Consider the following 18,426-nt stretch of genomic DNA (forward strand, 5'->3'; position numbering starts at 1 on the left):
TTTAATCTCGAGAAGGTTTTATTTTTTTATTATTGCTTGGCCCTAATCCTCTTCTGTAAGAATGTCAGTCCAAGTCTGATTTTTTTTTTTTTTTGCATATGCGATTGAATTCCGATCAAATTTAGCAAGTGTGAATGGCCAAAAATCACATTAAATGCATTTTTCACAAATCCGTTTTTAGCTACAATTATATGCAGTTTTGACAAATAAATGGAGATATCTAGGTGCAGGTAACACGGAGAAAGAGTACATATTGTTCATTTACTGTACATACAACATTTTGTTTCAATAGCTGGTTTAAAATCAGTGAACGTGTTATTTTTAAAAACTCCAGTAATCTGGCAGATAAATGATTGTTGCTAAAGATAGATTTAGAAATAGGCACAGATTTCTCATGTATTTAAAAAATGCTTCCAGTATGTCGTTCTCATTTTTATTACACATTGTATTTTGGCATCACATTGCAACTTATCTGGGTTTAAATATTTTGTTAAGCCTTCTTATCAGTACCAATTTATCAATTAATTTAAACTATAGCTGCCTCACAATATCTAACCTTTACCAAATTTACTGATCTGTGAAATGTCCATTTAGATCTGTGACATCTATTTAAAGCTGCTGAGAAAATGAGCAGGCATGGAGGGAATTTGGCGCCGATGGACCTTCTAAACAAACACTCACTCCTTATATCTCACTGTCTTAAACATCTCACTTGGAGCTTTCAGTTCCCACTTGATTTCAACCCTGTCCATGCTTGATGAGAGCCTGGCTTTCAGGTCATTACTAAATGTAGGTCAGTGCCATTTAGGAAACTACAAAAGTGATGAAAACTTTTCATAAGCATCTGCCCGTGTTCCCTATTGGTGACTGCAGCATGTCACTCTTGTGCGCCCACTCCTCTTGAATTCTTTTGCTGTGTCATGTCCATGTGCAGACACTACACTTGCCACCCATTGGACACTGATCCTATTTATTTGCATAAAATTGGCTCTTTGCTGTTCTATTGGTTGCAGTGAGCAGGTCACCTCCCAGAGGACCTCATGACTCCTGATTAGCTCGAGTTGGTGCCCGCGCTGTATGTGCTCATATTTCTTCCCCCTTCTGTTTTATTAATAAATGTAAACAGATTAAATGTTGCCTGGGAGACCTGTGGCATATGTTTAAACTCGGTCAGAGAGAGGCCAGACTATCTCTGTCCTATTTTCATATTCAGTTGGCTACCAGCTCTTCAGTTGGGGTTCACTTCATGGTTATTGTCCTGGAATTTTGTTATCTGAGTTGAGGTGAGTTGATGAATTTATATATATAACAGTTTTCTCAAAGGCTTTTGATGTTTGAATATTTACATTGGCACAGTATCATAGATCTAGCTACATCTTTAGACTTGTCATATCACTACCTACTCACTGCACAGTGCCTTCGTGTTTTTTCTTTCACACTTTGTTTCTATTCTTGGTGATGGTTTCAAAAGTCTGGAAAACTGGAGGAAAAGTATTATTGAAGACAAATGCACATCTACTTTGCCTTGATTAGTTATTAGTCTCCTCAAAACAACATGTAAAATGCTAATATGTCATATAGCATGCCTAAGTAAACATGTTAAAGGAATGAGCAGTTGTTCGTGATGGGGATTTTGAGATCATTGGCACTGGTGGAATGTTCTCTGTCTGTTCTTGCTGCCAGTTTCAGCAGCAGCTGCTCTCTGTGTCCCAAAGAGACTGGCATAAGAAATACCAGCCCTGTGTAATGGTGGATGGGCATTTCTAGATACTAAAATCATACACTGAAAAACATTTGGTGAAGAAACTCACAATTTCACAATTCATTACAAAGTAGTAACGTATTGAATTATACATTCAATTTTGTAATAGAAGTCTTGTAAACATAATCCAATAATCTTTGTATTATTATTAAAAACATTTTTTTTACAGTCTGGGCAAAGCTAATGTGAAAAAATTTGTTTCCTCTTTTTGTTGATTGACAGCATTTTGATAAAGATGTGTATTTGTAGAAATATTTACATTTTACTTACTTCCTGATTATCACATGTCCGCCAGATGCAAGGCCATGTATGTACCAATGTGTACATGTTCTTTACAACTGATCAAAGGTCCACTAAGCTTTTTAAATGAACACTGTCTATATGTGTATTCATGATCAGTCAGCTGTTCGACAAGTTTATGCAGCTGTCCCTCAATGACGCATTAGCTTCAGATTTCCTGTCACCATCCTTAGCATCTCTCAAGAATCACAGTTCACAAAGTACATTGTACATACACTTAAAGGGATAGTTCACCCAAAAATGAAATTTCAGCCATTAATTACTCACCCTCATGTTGTTTCAAACTCGTAAGACCTTTGTTCATCTTTGGAACACAAATAAAGATATTTTTGATGAAATCCGAGGGTTTCTAAACCACACATAGGCAGCAAATTCATTGCACCTTTTGAGGTCCAGAAAGGTAGTAAAGACATTGTTAAAATAGTCCATGTGACTACAGTGGTTCAACCTTAAAGGATTAGTCCACTTTTACATCAACTTTTCCTGATAATTTACTCACCCCCATGTCATACAAGATGTTCATGTCTTTCTTTCGTCAGTCGAAAACAAGTTAAGGTTTTTGAGGGAAACTTTCCAGGATTTTTCTCAATATAGTGGATTTCAACGGCTACCAACAGGTTGAAGGTCCAAATTGCAGTTTCAGTGCAGCTTCAAAGGGCTTTAAATGATACCAGACGAGGAATAAGGGTCTTATCTAGCAAAAAGATCGGTCATTTTCGAAAAAAAATACAACTGTTTATGCTTTATAAACACAAAACATTGCCTTGAACATACTGTTTCCGCATTCTTCAAAACGCTTACGCTGAATGTTCTACACCTTCCCTATTCTACTTATGGAACGAACGCGGCGCCAGTTTAGTTTTTTTCCGTAAGTAGAATAGGGAAGGCGTAGGACATTCAGCTGCACTGAAACTGCAATTTGGACCTTCAACCTGTTGGTAGCCGTTGAAATCCACTATATGGAGAAAAATCCTGGAATGTTTTCCTCAAAAACATTCATTTCTTTTCAACTGACGAAAGGAAGACATGAACATCTTGAATGACATGGGGGTGAGTAAATTATCAGGAAAAGTTTATTTAAAAGTGGACTAATCCTTTAATGTTATGAAGCGACAAGAATACTTTTTGCAGCTTCAAAGGGCTCTACGCAAACCCAGCCGAGGAATAAGGGTCTATTCTGGTGAAACAATCGGCCATTTTCTAAAAAAAAAAAAAAATAATATACTTTTTACCCACAAATGCTCATCTTGCACTAGCTCTGCGATGCGCTATGCATTACATAATCAAGTTGGAAAGGTCACGCGTGGCGTAGGCAGAAGTACCGAACAAGTGTTTACAGGGTGAATGTGCAAAGACTTTTGTAAACGGCCTTTACCAAAAAAAGATAAAACAACAATGTCAGACAATTTTGAAGTTGTAGGAGAAAATTAGATTTTTTCGCCCTACCGCGGTACTTCCACCTACGTCATGCATGACCTTTCCAACGTGATCACAAAATGCGTGGCGCATCACAGAGCTAGTGCAAAATGAGCATTTGTGGTTCACTATATATAGAAAGATCCTGGAATATTTTCCTCAAAAACTACTCAACTTTTTTTTTAATGAAATGACAAGAATACTTTTTGTGAACTTGTTGTGAAAAACAACAACTTTATTTAACAATTGTTGTTATACGCAGTTGACGTAGTGAACGCAATACAGGGCTTCCATGTTCATTATTGGTCTGGCTCCCGCGTTAGCATCACACGTATGTGTCGTGCTGCTCATGTGTGGCCAATACTGACCCAGCATTCGGACATAAACACGGAAGCGCTGCACTGCATTCACTACGAAGATAAACAAAGGTCTTACGGGTTTGGAACAACATGAGGGTGAGGACTTAAAGACAGAAATTTTATTTTTGGGTGAATTAACCCTTTAAAATCTAAACAATTAACTTGGCTAACCACAAGATTGTTCACTCCATACATTTACAGAGGTCAACATATAAAATGGAGGATCAAGAAATGAACTTTGAGCAAACTTATGGATCTCTATCAGAGACAGACAGAACATTTGAACCCTTATTTATTGAAGAGGAAGATGAAGACTACTTTGAAGATTGTTTGGAAGAGATCGAGGCTGCTCTAACTCTTCCCGGAGAGTCCATGCCTTATTCACAAAAATGCAAAGATGCTTTGCAAGCTGAGTTTAATGGACTTATGCAACAGATGTTGGCACAGTTAGATGTTTTTGATGCAGCTCACTCAACCACATCTGCACCACTAGAGTTATTTACAGAAACAGAGAACAAAATGGACAAGAATGGAATAACAAAAACAATAAAGTTTGGAGAAAAATGCATTCCACAGCAAACTGTGTTGGAGGGAGAAGTTGATGCTGCAGACATCCCTGTCGAGGCAAGGCCTGAGTTGTCTGCCACCATGGAATTACAAAAGCTCAGAACAGCATTTGAGAGCTGTATTGAGGAGGTGGGCCAGTTGGAGCGCAGAAGGGATGAGTTGGTTCAGGAGCTTCTGCAACTGGAGGAGCCCATGGCCCAAGAGCTGCAGACTGTAAGGGAATCTCTGGGGGAGGAAAAAGGCCTCCTGTCCAAAGTCAGGCTGGAGAGACAGAGCCTGCAGGAAGAGACTCTAATGACTAAGAGACGCCTGTTCATAGCGGCCCGAGGCTGTGCACAGAGACAAGCAGAGCTTGAATTACAACAGAAAGAGGTGGAGCAGCTCAACCAAGCTCAGGTAGTGTTCAATAAAACAGACTGGTGCGAATGCATTGAAACTGCTCCAGAAAAGATGTAGATTATTTTATTCCACCAAATGATTTTTACATCAACTACAAAGAGGACTTACAAATGTAGTTTAAATCTTTGTAGCAAAAGGACACCAGACACTGTAGCCAGGTATTAATTAATTATAATTATTATTATCAGGGCCATAACCATCATAGACATTGAGGTGGACATTGTTGTTAGGATCACGAATTAAAATTTCCTCATAATTTACTCACCCCCATGCCATCCAAGATGTTAATGTCCTTCTTTCTTCAGTCAAAAAGAAATTAAGGATGAGGAAAACATACCCGGATTTTTCTACATATAGTGGACTTCAATGGCTACCAACAGGTTGAAGGTCCAAACTGCAGTTTCAGTGCAGCTTCAAAGGACTCAACACAATCCCAGCCGAGGAATAAGGGTCTTTTCTGGTGAAACGATCATTTTCTAAAAAAAAACTTTACGTAATTTTTTACGTAACTTTATGTAAACTTTTACGTACTACATTACGTAATCACGTTGGAAAGTTCACAAGTGGCGTAGACAGAAGTGCGGAGCAAGTGTTTACAAAGCGAACGTGCAAAGACTTTTGTAAACGGCCTTTACTTAAAAAAAAAAAAAAAAAAAAAAGATAAAACAACAATGTCGGACGATTTTGAAGTTGGAGGAGAAAAGGAGAGTTTTTCACCCTACCGCGGTACTTCCGCCTACGTCATGCGTGACCTTTCCAACATGATCACAAAATGCGTGGCGCATCACAGAGCTAGTGCAAAACGAGAATTTGTGGTTCACTATATATAGAAAGATCCTGGAATGTTTTCCTCAAAAACTACTCAACTTTTTTAATGAAATGTCACCATTTTGAATTGAGAATATGCTATTATTTGCATGATTTGTGTAATTCATAACTGCATATGAAAAGAAACATTTTACATTTTTTTACATTAGACATACAAATAAGAGTGAATATTTGCAAATAGTTTCAAATGATTACTTTGTAACAATAATAGACTTAGAACTTTTTTAGAACCGTCATTTCTTTTTCTTTTTCTTAATTCCCTTAAATCCATTTGAATTCTTTAATTTACATCCCCCACTTCACTTCAAAAAACTTTAGTTCCCTCTCAATGTTCAAGACATGGTTACGGCCTTGAGATATATATATATTTGTAATAATATTTATTTTAAAAAAATGTAAAAAATTTAAGTTAAGGTGTTCAATCCTGCATTCATAAAATCAGGAGGAGCTGAAGTCCCTTGCTGTTAAGCTGACTGAGGAGATTACCAAGATTCATTCAGATCACCAAAGCCACCTGCAGGAAGTGCAGAAGCAGCAGAAAATCACTCAAGAATCCAGCAAGAGGAAGACCCGCTCTTATGTGACTCAAGGACGACGGGCCTCTTGTGACCTACAGCAGTACCTACACGGTGGAATAAAAGCTCTGGAGGAATTTTACGAACCCCGGTTAGTGTCCCTGCTAAAGAGACGGGAGGCTACCATGGATGCTCTCAGTAAGGCTAAAGAGCAGTGCCAAGAGATGAAAGCCCAGTTAGAACCACTGAGAGAAGAAGAGCAGATGCTGAGACTCCAGAGAACTTGTCTGGAGGAGAGGATCCGACTAATGGAGAAACAGAGGAGGGAAAATGTAGAACAATATCGGGTGCGTAATTTTCGTTGATTTTACATGTCATTTTAGATTGCAAACTGACAGTTTAATGTTCTTCATTCAGGAGACGGTTGACGTCTTAGAGGAGAACATCAGAGAACTGAAAATTCAGCTCAAGATCCAGATAAAGAAGAGTGAAGAATTGGAGATGCAGAAGAAAAGCATGGCCAAAGAGCTGATCTTCTACAGGCAAGTACAGGCACTTTTCAAAGGACTGTTTCTCATTGCACACTGCAAAGTAATTTAAGAAATTAATATTATACCATGCACAAATCAAGTGACAAAAACTATATCTCCCATGTTAATGCATTTTTGTCCTAACCAGATGCTAGGTTTCAAGCTCTGTTGTACTTTGCTGGACAGCAGAGATAAATTATTACACCTGGTTAGGACTTTGTGTTAGATGGCATATCTATAGCCTATTTTATATTTTTATATCTATATTTTATATATCCTTTGTTTTACAGAGAGAGTGTAGAGGGTCCTCGCAAGCAAGAGAACAGTGTGGTGGTGGAAAAAACCTAATGAACTAATGTTTGTGTTATTTTCTCATTAGTTGTTAAATGCTTTTGACATCTTGTCATAGTTTAACCTGAATGGCATGTGTTCTCTATCATAAACAATCACCAAAACAATAAGCACTATTTACCAAAGACACAAGTCAATGTTCTCTGCAAACCAATTTTAAAAAGCTCTCTGAACACCAGGACCAATGTCAGATCTAGATCTTTATCTGACAAGCTCAGAATGTTCTTAAAACAGCGTTTTTGTTGTGTCAGTTGTGTATAAGAGGGAATAAAGCCCTTATATCCAGTGGTGCCTGTGAATTAAGTGCTTTCTCTTATAAGTGAAGTGGGCAAAACAAGGACTTATTTGGGCACGTAAGAGAGCTCTCTAAACAAACCGACAGCATGATGGTGAGAACGTGTAGATAAAGGACTACTACGAGATGATGAATTAAGTGCTTTGTTGATTTAAAGTGTCTTGTTAATAAGATCTGAGATAAACATGTACGAAGTAGAAATTGTGTTTATATGGCTCGTCTCGTACCTAGTCGCGGATAGAGTAGCCTACAAGGATACAAACTCTGTCATAGTGACAGGGGGCATGTTTTTTTTTTGTTGTTGTTGTTGTTTTTTTAAATAAGATTGAATAAGTGGCTATTTTAGGAAATTTTGATAAAATGCAGAAAATATTAACCATACAATCTGACAATGACAAAAATAAAAGGTATTTTGTTGAACACTGGCTTTTGTTCAGTCTTTTTTGTTGGCTTTAAAGAAATGTAATTTTGGGCGTTTTCACTTCAACGTAAATATGGCACAGTTCACACCTCTGGTGATCCGATTACAAGTAGTCAGGCAAGATAGATTGATATTTACATCAAATAAATCTTCTTAAGGTCACTTATGAGAGAGGGAACAGCAGTAGGCCTATCCTGAAGTCCCTGCAATCGTTTATCCTGTGATTATCTGCTTTATTTTTCAAGCCTGATTAACTTTAATATTTTATTTCAATTATAACTATTGCTGAAGGCAGACTAACTTCATTTGATTATCAGTCTAACAGCAATCTCATATTCAAATGTCAAGCAAATGACTTGCACTTTACATACCTAAATACAATTAAATGTGACAAATATTTTACTATTGTTTTTATACAACTTTTAAATAAGTAAAAATATGACGGTACTTTTACTACAAGTTAAATTTCGGAGTATTTTCTACATTCCTGTACCAGCCGAAAACAAATTACTTAGAAACACTACCTGTTTTTTTATCTAAAAGGCAACTTGCAGTTTACAGCAATGACTTAATACTACATTATTGTTTTTAACGACCTTTTGATAAAGGATCAGTTTACCCAAAAATGAAATTTGTCAATTTCTGTGACTAACCTTATCTCAAAAAACGTCCCATTCCTCTCAGTGTCTGTGAACGACCTGCTGTAGTGAAGCGCGAAAGCAAAGCAGACAAGGCCAAACAAGTAGCCCCGCCCCAAACTCACGCCAATGGCAGGCAGTCGACTCCAACTTTTTCATTTGCTAACACACGTGGGCCAGTCAAAATCAGTTTTGAAACAAAAAACAAGCAGCCTAGTTCAAGTGGAATTGGGAATTCATAATTTACCTAAAACACATTGTGTGTTTAAAACAGCAAATTTTGCAAAAGCTATGCACCAACATTTAAAATAAATTGTATCAACAAAACAGTTTATTCATAATGTTCTGTACAAAGGTATGGACATACAGGAGAAAGACACTGAAAAGTCACAATATTAAAGACATTAAACCACCTGGACTGATACATGAAGCTCAAAGGGAGAAAAAAAAAAAAAAAAAAAAAAAAAGACACAAGAGCTTAATTTATCAATACATCTAGCCATGTAATTAAATGGATGCTTAAATGAAAAATGAATTTGTAGGCCAAGTTAAAAAATAATCTACAGAACATCACCATTGTACCACTGCACTCTGGCCACAATTTACTACACACCTGTATACACTCTGATATCAAGTAATACTTTAAGTATACTTAACTGCAAGGAAGTCCACAAGACACTGGTGGGAAAGGATGAGATGGGTCATGTCTCACATTCTGATATTGACCAATGATCAACTGACATTTTTTCTTAGAAAAATACTCTATTAACATAGTAGAAAATGCCTGGTGGGGAAAGTGTCAATTATTCCTTTTCCATTACTTAGGTGAGAGTTCTTCACTTGTGTGTAGAGAGTTTTTAGAAGTTTTGTCTTATGCTGACAGTGGGGTGGTGTAAAGAGCTGTTTTATCCCTGAACCTCAGTGTCTGCTGCCCCCTCTGGGTCCTCGTCATTGTAGATGTTCTCCGCCTAAATAAATAAAGAAATACACAAATAACTGAACTACAACACAAAACTATAAAGGTTATGCTAAAAATTACAGACGCAACTCTTTCTATAAAATCCACATTAAGAGGTGGCACAGGTTGTATTATGACAGAACTATTTATTTATTGCAGAGGTGCTGATGCAATAAATAAATAGTTGTAACAAATGGGCTTAAAAGCTAGTAGTGCCCTCACCATCTGCCAGACTTGCATGATGTTGTCCTCAGACACTGAGCAAATCACCCATGGTTCATTTGGATTCCAGGAGAAGTCTGAGATCTTGGCTGTATGGCCTCCATGGATAAACTGAATAATGGAAAAAAAAAAGAAAAAAGGTATCAATATGTGAATAACATGACCTCAAAGAGCAGCATACTGATAATTATCAATATATATACACACACACTTAAAATAAAAACTGAACAGCATTACTACTCACCAGCAGCTCTGGAGGTCCATCCTCCGCATCTTCTGGTGACTGTTCCTCACCGATTTTACTGCAGAACAAACAAAAAAAAAACAAGGAATTCATATTAACAGTGTGAAAAGACTTATGATAAAATAGTTCTCATTTTTAGTGGTGGTCACAAGTAAAAGGAAAGTGAGACAACCTACCTGAGATCCCAAACATTGAGTCTCCGGTCTGTTCCACTGGAGGCCAGGATGGTCTCATTATGAGGTGACCACTGAACCTGTGGTAACATTTAAAGAGTTCATGTTATCACCCTCAGTTTACATCTAACAATCCCATCTGTAATCAAGGCAGAAAGGAAGATGATACCTGGAAAATTTCATCTTTGTGCGACTCAAATGAGTGAAGTTTCAGCTTGAGGTTTCGCAGATCCCACAATGCAACAGTCTGAGACACAAATAAAAGCACAACTTAAGACTAAATAGAGAAGCACATTTAAAGAGTATTCACAAGTGCAACAGAACCAAATGCTGAATGTCGCTCTCACTTTGTCAGCTGAACCGGTGGCCAGAATGAACTCGCTGTATGGGTTGAAGGACAAACAGTTGACCTCTGCAGTGTGGGCATCTACCGCATGACTGGGTTTGGATGTGTTATTGGACCGTGTGTCCCAGCTAAAGGAAGATGAAATAGATTAAAATACTGCCCACATTAAGTAAACACAGACTAAACAGTTACATAGGCTTTTAAAATAATTTTTTTTGCTAAAAGACACTGAGATTACAGAAACAAACAGGAAAACAAAAGACTTACATCATAAGCTTCTGGTCATCTGCAACAGACCCAAAGAGAGACTCGTGCAGCAGGTGCCAAGACACGTCCTCCACTACAGCAGTGTGACCAGTGAAAATGGTTTTAGCATCCACTATTTTCCCCTCCTTTGGCACTGTGCTGATGTCCCACAGACAGATGGTCTACACAGAAACAGAAGAACTCATAGGAACATGCACACAAAGCATGATCTTCAACATCAGGTTACCAACCTTCTTTGTCAGTCAAACCCTTATGACCTAAAACAGTGGTTCCCAAACCTATCCTGGAGGACCCCCAGCCCTGCACATTTTGTATGTCTCCCTCATATATCACACCTGATTCAACTCATGAGCTCATTAGTAAAGACAGCAAGACCTGAAATGGGTGTGTCAGAAATAGGGAGACATACAAAATGTGTAGGGTTGGGGGTCCTCCAGGACAGGTTTGGGAACCACTGAGATTGAGTAACCTTTTGAGAAATGTATCGTATCCATTTAGTCTTAATTATATTTTATTATACTTTTTTTTTCAATTTAATTTAGCATGGGATGAATTTAGGATACATATAAAAGCACAGAGTAATACCTGAACCGTCAAGTGTTTGCAAATATACAGCTTAAGTCAGTTATAGTGATAGTACAAATGTCTTACGTGATCATCAGACGCACTCAGCAGACAGCCACTCAAGTTGGGATTCCAGGACAGACCATAACCTTCTTTCTGATGCCCCCTCAGACGCAGGTCAGGAGTGCACTCGCCAGAGGGATCTTCAGGAGCACAAGAGGAGAACAAATTTAGAGGAAAAACTTCAATTTAAAAAAACGAATGTTGACATCTGACGCCTTCACACAACTGACTCGATAAATAGCTTGGAGATTAAGATTAAGAGTCTCCCATTTATATATATATAAAAAAAAAAAAAAAAAATGAAGGCATTATGAACATGATGTCCAACGGCTAGTTAATTTGTGTGGTACTTTAGCTGTTAAACAGTTTGCATTTTGGCATGGCGTCGTCAGACCAATCCATTTGAAGCATTGCCCCCAGATACATTCAGTTGGACGTCTTTGTGTCACACCATGCACTGTTTTTCTAAATTAAAAGGTGAACAAAATGTTTCCAGCTCATACCAGGTTTGGAGGGGTGTTTGGTGTAGTCAAAGACCAGCACATCACTAGTGGGAGTCTTGGTGGCAATGATGCAGGGGTTCTGTGGCATGTAGCGAGCCCTGTTCACCTCTCCCTCATGATTAATCTTGATCTCAATCTCTATCTTCCCACTCACTGAGCCAAAACCACCAAATTCTGTAAACAGAAAAAAATTTGATAACTTGTCATATGTACATAGGTTCACAGTTTATGATCTACACATATATGATAAGCCACTCACCCCCTTTTTCACTGTCATAATGCGAGGCATCAAACTGGGCATCATCATTGGGCAGTTGGACGCTGGCAATAACCAGGTGATTCTGCTCATCAGAGGTATGTGTGCCAAGAACCAGGCGGTGCACACTAAAATCCTTCCCTTCAGGTCTGGGAAACATGACAAGTATGAATGTTATTTACACTGACCTTTATATATAATAAAAAATAAAAAAAAATAAAAATAATAAAAAAAAAACTCTACCTACACTATATTCATAATCTGCTATTCCTAAAGCTGTGGACTTTGCAAGATCGATCAATATCATCATGAACATCACAGAAAAAAAAAGAAAAAAAAGAAAAGAAAAAAAAAAGTCCACCAAACACATTATAAAGATAATTTGGAGCCCTACCTACACAACCAAATGAGAATGTTCCACAGTAGGGTTGCGACAACTAATCAAAATCGATAATGAAGATAATCGACGAGTTTCATTGATTAATAAGCACATGGAAAACATCTGCCAGTGATTACATTTCTATGGACAAAACACAATTGGAAAACAGAGGATGCAGAGCTGCTGCAGGAAAAGTGCTTGACCCAAGTTATCCTAAACATGAGAATGTGTCATTAAACAAAAGCAAAGTCTGTGTGAACTGGAAGTTGTGAACAACTTTACTTCGGTATTGTGACGTATTTTGCAAGTGAAACAGAATATTAAATGAGGAAAAAGGGGGCATGTCTTTTTTTCTGCTGGGAATTAATTGGATCTAGAAAAGAAGTAGGGCTGTAACGATATGCGATATGAAACCGAAATCGCGATACGCAGGTCCACGAACCTGTATCGCGATGTGAGAAGGCAGAATCGCGACACACCCCTTCCAACTCCCAGAGTTATCCTTCCTGTCCAGATCCAATGCTACCACATTTTTAAATTACTATAAGTATTAGGGGTGTAACGATTTATCGTAGATGGTGTGTCTCAATCAGCTCTCTAGTTCAGTAAGTGTTTCGGGCACACATTGAATCTTGCAAGCAGGTTTAAACGTTTCTCATGTCAGTCTCTTGCATGGTCGCGTGAGAAAAGTCGTGGCTTTCTTTCACCGCAGTGCACAGCAACAGCTGTGCTCACAGAAAAGCAAAAGACGCTTGCGATGCTTTGCTTTAAGTTAGGGGCCGTTCACATATTGCGTCTTTTCCGCGTGCAAGTCAGTTATTATTTTCAAATGTAGCCGCGCGGCAGGCACGCTCATAATGGGATCAACGCGGTCGCGACGCGCATGCAATTCTCAACTTCTCAGAATGCCGCAAGCGCACCGCAGGTCGTGTGACAAGAATCAACCGATCAGCTATGGCCTTTCCGTAACAAAACATCAAAAGCTCAGCCGAACAGCTGATCATAGCTGATCATAGCTGTTCATGGTGGTTTTTATATCTTATCTCCATCAATATATCTCGTAGTAAAACTAATGCAAGGGCTAGAAATCATTTATCCTTTGCAGAAACATCCTGATCCTCTTGGAGAGCTCAGTTCATGGTTGCATAGCAACGACCGACGCCACAGGAGCGCAAGCGCTTTGGAAAGAAGGAGAAGCGGTGCGGCCGCGCCTTCCACGCGTTTTTAGACGCGATATGTGAACAGCCCCTATTCATAATTCTAAGTTCATGTTAAATTTAACATTTTTTTTCAGTGACAGACAGCCCTATTCAACTGTTAATTTGAATACAGAAGGTTTTTATTAAAAGTTTATATTTATTTATTTTATTGAAATGTGTTGAAATTTGTTCATGTTTTTTTAATAAATCTTGTTTGAATTTCAGTTTCATTTTGTTCAAAATATCGTGATACGTATCGTATCGTGAACTCTGTATCGAGATACGTACCGTATCGTGACCTGAGCGTATCGTTACACCCCTAAAAAGAAGACATCCCAATCAGCTCACAGCAGGCTGACAGTTGGAGGGGATGTTCAGTTGAACTGATGTCATCAGTGAAGGAAATAGGGTCAATTTTGATTTCATGCCGACTTTAACATGGCTTGCCTTGTCATTTGCTTTGACAGTTGCCTGTGCGGTTTTCATCTGCATATATTTCTTTTTTTTTTTTTGTGGCTGACAATATCTTTATCTTTAAATGTTAGAAAGCCACGCGAGTACTTCCATTTTGCATAAAGGCTTGCCATGACAAAGAGGAGTCTCTATTAAACTTCAGACTTCAGTGAACGTGCACCACTGCACACATATGCGTCAAACAGAGCACAACAATTCTTGTTAGACTTATTAAATATAAGTTTAAAATTCTACAGGTAACAATTGTATGTTTTGAGAGCAGTAGGTGTAAACGGACTATTGTAATGGAGTAATAAATGTAATGTTCAGATGAGTGAATGTTTTCCTCCTATACCGTACCAGTAAATATTTAGTCTGTACTTTTGTTATTCTTAATTAGAATTTGTAATTTCGTGATTTTAACTTTAAAATTGTAGCAATCAGCTTAAAGGCCCGCTGAAGTGTCTTGGAAGGCTCAGAATTATTCAATGTGTTGACGTAATTTCAACTGAAACAGGAAGACAGGGCGGGACATATCAAACAGCCCCGCCTCTTTTAAAAAAAATAGCCAATAGTGTTACGTTTATACCACAGCTTGGCCAGAGCCGTTAAACTCGGTAAAACCTCCATTTCCATCTAATCTCTAACAGTTACTCCCCATAATGCCCTTTATATCACTTTAAAATACAGCATTATATGCAGAATGCAAATGGGTCCGATACCATCATGTCATTCACCATGTAGAAACTAGTAAATGTGTGAACAAATGACCGATTTCAGCCGCAACTTCAGTGTCTGTCGATAGCGTAGGAAGGGGCGGGACACTTCAGATTCTAGAAAGCATTTGATTGGACAGTAGATCTGACGAGAAGCTGAAGTGCAATGTGATGTCATGAAAATCCGTGATCCATTTTAGCTGAAGTGAGAGACTAAGTTTTGAATACTTAATTCTCCTAAATGCAAATTTTGTCACTGTTTTGGAACACATGAGCCTATTCATAAACTTAAGGCTACCATATTCATAGTAAAAGCTAAAAAAAAAAAACTTAAATTTTAATTTCAGGGGGACTTTAAATTAATTGTACATAGCCTACATAAATGCATTCACTATATTTGTATTCATTGTCTTCAAATTGCACAGATTTGCATTCATTGCCTTCAAATTTCACATTGTTAGCAGGACAAGATTGGGCAGAATGTAAAAAAGATCAATCAAGAAATAATCGAGAGATTAATCGCTTATCAAAATTGTGACTAGTTTCCAGTGTTGGGGAGTAGTTAACTACATGTAGCAGCGCTACTAGTTTAACTACATTTTTCAGTAGCTTGTATGTAGTTCAGCTACTTTTAAAACCGTGTAGCTTTTCCAGTAGTTAACTACATTTTCCAGCAAGTAGCGGTGTAGCACGACCAAAAGCTACAAGCTACATTCCGTTTTGCATTCTGACGAGCCTAATTCATTCATAAAGCAGCACAGCGTCTTCAGATCACAAACTAAAATCGTGCATTACCGCCATCTATTGTTATATAACGCATCTTGCGGCTTTATCAGTTCAGTTCATCAGCAGTTCACCGAGAAGAGATCGTCTGATGATTATGTAAAGGACAGGAGTGGGTTCACACTGCACAAATCGATTAGTAAAGGTTACGCTTAATTTATAAACATGATTAAAACGCTGTCTGTGTCGAAGACTTCAAGCACATACAGGTGAACAATAGCCTTTTTAAATTGATTGTTCTGCTTTATTGCAGTCTATATCAAATGTATGCAAACTATTTTATTACAGTGGTGACCCGCCATAGTCTAATCTGTCCCGCCAGTTTTATAATGAACATAAGACACTAACGCTGTGTTTTGATTCATTGCATTGGCAAAGCATCCGTCAACTGAACAGAAAACAACAACATAGCTTAGTGCGATCTAATAAAATCGGTTGCTCGGGTATAAGAATGTTCACGCGAGAAGCGTATGATTCACGTAGTGAGACATTTAAGATGTTAAATCATTTTACAAATAATTGGAATAGAATTTCAAAAATATGGATACAAAAATTCTAATATTTTCCTAGTCTGCATTTACATTGCTTATTTTTATTATTGCATATTTTTGTCCCGTTTGAGCATGAATCCTGCATTTCTATGTAGAAATCATTTCTGAAACTGCAGAGTGCAATTGGTCGTCGGTCCTCTCATAGCATGAAAAACAACTTATAATACATTCAGAATTTTAATATATATAAAGCGTGCAAAGAGAGTCAGTGTGTGATATAGGAGTATTGACATTTGAGTATATACATGAGTATTGTATCTTTTGATATAGTTTACAAAATAAAACAGTATGCTTTGAAATCATAATTGTAGTACATTGCTTTGTTTTAAACCCCAAACATCTTACTTAAACATTCTTCATAAACAGTTATCCAGTTATTTGTAATAAGCTATGTCATTTAAAAAAAATTAAAAGTTAAAATTAAAAGTAGTTTCAATGTAGCTAGCTACTTTTTGATAGTAACTTGTAGTGTAGCTAACTACTTTTTCAAAAGGGTAGCTTGACTGTAGTTTAACTACTTTAATTTATGAGTAGCTTGTAGCTTGTCAAACTACAGTTTCAGAATAGCTTCCCCAAGACTGCTAGTTTCAGCTGATGACAGTAGGTGTGAATGCGTTACCTGGTGACATCTGGCAACCACTGAGCAGTAAGACTGGGCCACTCCAGCGCGTGAGTCATAACCAGATCATAAAGAAACGGAGTGTTTTTCTTCCATATTTTATATTCTTCATTTATCACCCTCTCCTCCACCGCGTCATCAAAGGCAGCTGTAACAGAAAGGGGCGGGAAAACAAGATAAGATCTGTCAAAATGCCTTCAATAGAGGAACTCTTTATAAGAATATTGAATGTGTAGCTCTTTAAGAGCATCTTGAATATGTAAGTTCACAAAGTCGCCCGACAATCTACTAACATTGTAAAATTATGCAATTAATATTGTCCAATTTGTTATAGACGAACTCTATGGAAAACTACTTAAATTAATAACATAGCCCATTATTTTGCAATAAGCATAAGTTAGAAGCGCAAATAATAATAATAAAAAAACACAAATCCAAAACAATACTGAAAGCTTCCAGTAATGTAGCAACGCATTCCTTGAATTTACACACCTCAACTTAAAAACCAAACAAACTAGCCGCAGCTAATGCTGCGCTAATTTACCTAAACTATTAAACTATTTAGTTACTTTCCAACATGTTCCCATCATAAAAGAATGAATTTAAACCGAATAACAGGTCATGAGCGCTCATAAAAAGCTCTAGAGTGTAAACTGTACTGATGTAGCAAAGACTGTGTCGTTATGGCGGGATTCGGCCTGCGCAGAAATCACACCAACAAACACCTCAGCTGCCGCTACCGGCTTCATTTAACCAGCCGCCGCTAAAAGAGAGTACACCGAATACACCAAACCATACTAACCTTCTTTATCAGCCATAGCGACTCGACAGACAGCTATCACTCGTAAACTTAACCGATAACAAGATACCGGTGTAGTTTCCACTGAAGTGCAGGATGCTCTTTGTCTCGCGCCGGCGTGCACGTTCGCGCCAACTCGGACAGACACAGCAGAGCACGCGCCACCAATGAGCGGAGAGGAGAAGAAGAGCGGCTTCTTCTGCAGAGGAGGGTGATCGCACACTGCAACCATTATACTGCCCTCTGTTGATACCACGCGACAACATGAAAAATGCATCGTGACACTTCCATGACAGTACCCCTCACAGACAGTTCTCATTACTGTAAAGCAAATATAGTACCATTTGCTCTCATTAAACAGTATATTACCATGTTACAGTATTGAGACTTAAATTAATATAACAAATGTGAAATATTTACAGTAGTGTTTTTATAAGAGTATGCATTTTTACTGTTTAACAGTATTGATACTCAAATTAGAACAATAAACGAGAATAATAAAAAAAAAATAAAGTGAAACAAACCATCAAATTACAGTAATTAAACCATTTGGGGAATTTATTAAAAATAAATGTCCAAAATCGTATTAGCCCTAAAACAAGATTCAGTTTCTTTATGAAAATTAAAATATTTCTTTAGATTTTTTTTTTGAGTGTGAAATTTCCCCAGTTATTGAGGATTACTCATTTTAAAAAGCAATTAATTTTAAGGCAATTAAAATGTCTTCTATGAGTTGATTTTAGTTTTCTAATGCATTTGAGTCTATAAAGAAAAATCAAATTTATAATCCTTCTCTCCATGTTAATGTTGAAAACAAATTATACTTGACATCATTAGCAGGAATTAGGGAAAAAATTAATAAAGTCCTAATCAACATGCAAGTTTGTAAAGACATTCCCGTTTATTCATTTGGCAGATGTTTTTTTTATCCAAAGCGACTTACAAATGAG

General features: G+C 37.6%; 3 protein-coding genes across 5 annotated transcripts in view; 1 reads left to right on the plus strand and 2 right to left on the minus strand.

Annotated features, from left to right (window-relative positions):
- kiaa1522 (KIAA1522 ortholog) overlaps nt 1-8,551 on the minus strand; it is a 73,920-nt gene extending 65,369 nt beyond the window's left edge. For all 3 annotated transcript variants that reach the window (XM_048201299.1, XM_048201298.1, XM_048201297.1), the window contains exon 1: nt 8,397-8,551. The gene's annotated coding sequence lies outside the window, so the exon portion shown is untranslated. The remainder of the gene's footprint in view (nt 1-8,396) is intronic.
- sync (syncoilin, intermediate filament protein) lies at nt 1,027-7,747 on the plus strand. Its single transcript, XM_048201301.1, has 5 exons — nt 1,027-1,283; nt 4,039-4,800; nt 6,074-6,493; nt 6,564-6,688; nt 6,967-7,747. Exons 2-5 carry the CDS (start codon nt 4,054-4,056, stop codon nt 7,022-7,024), a joined length of 1,350 nt encoding a protein of 449 aa, XP_048057258.1. The 5' UTR covers nt 1,027-1,283; nt 4,039-4,053; the 3' UTR covers nt 7,025-7,747.
- Nucleotides 8,552-8,690: 139 nt separating the features above from the next.
- On the minus strand, nt 8,691-17,686 carry rbbp4 (retinoblastoma binding protein 4). Its single transcript, XM_048201300.1, has 12 exons — nt 17,480-17,686; nt 16,678-16,825; nt 11,981-12,126; nt 11,722-11,895; nt 11,243-11,358; nt 10,592-10,752; nt 10,326-10,452; nt 10,148-10,225; nt 9,982-10,058; nt 9,806-9,863; nt 9,562-9,672; nt 8,691-9,349 (listed from the first exon to the last, which is right to left on the minus strand). The coding sequence occupies exons 1-12, from the start codon at nt 17,493-17,495 to the stop codon at nt 9,287-9,289; spliced, it is 1,275 nt and encodes a 424-aa protein (XP_048057257.1). The 5' UTR covers nt 17,496-17,686; the 3' UTR covers nt 8,691-9,286.
- Between the last annotated feature and the right edge of the window lie 740 nt (nt 17,687-18,426).

The sequence above is a fragment of the Megalobrama amblycephala genome, linkage group LG9 (genome assembly GCF_018812025.1).
Source record: "Megalobrama amblycephala isolate DHTTF-2021 linkage group LG9, ASM1881202v1, whole genome shotgun sequence".
Taxonomy (NCBI): Eukaryota; Metazoa; Chordata; class Actinopteri; order Cypriniformes; family Xenocyprididae; genus Megalobrama; species Megalobrama amblycephala.

Excerpts from the sequence above, each read along its gene's own strand:
- sync (XM_048201301.1), top strand. The coding sequence starts at position 4,054 with ATGGAGGATCAAGAAATGAACTTTGAGCAAACTTATGGATCTCTATCA. Across the intron at positions 6,494-6,563 it reads AAAATGTAGAACAATATCGG|GAGACGGTTGACGTCTTAGA; the intron begins GTGCGTAATTTT and ends TTCTTCATTCAG. Across the intron at positions 6,689-6,966 it reads AAAGAGCTGATCTTCTACAG|AGAGAGTGTAGAGGGTCCTC; the intron begins GCAAGTACAGGC and ends TTTGTTTTACAG.
- rbbp4 (XM_048201300.1), bottom strand. Across the intron at positions 11,359-11,721 it reads CAAACACCCCTCCAAACCTG|ATCCCTCTGGCGAGTGCACT; the intron begins GTATGAGCTGGA and ends GTGCTCCTGAAG. Across the intron at positions 9,350-9,561 it reads TCATGCAAGTCTGGCAGATG|GCGGAGAACATCTACAATGA; the intron begins GTGAGGGCACTA and ends TTATTTATTTAG.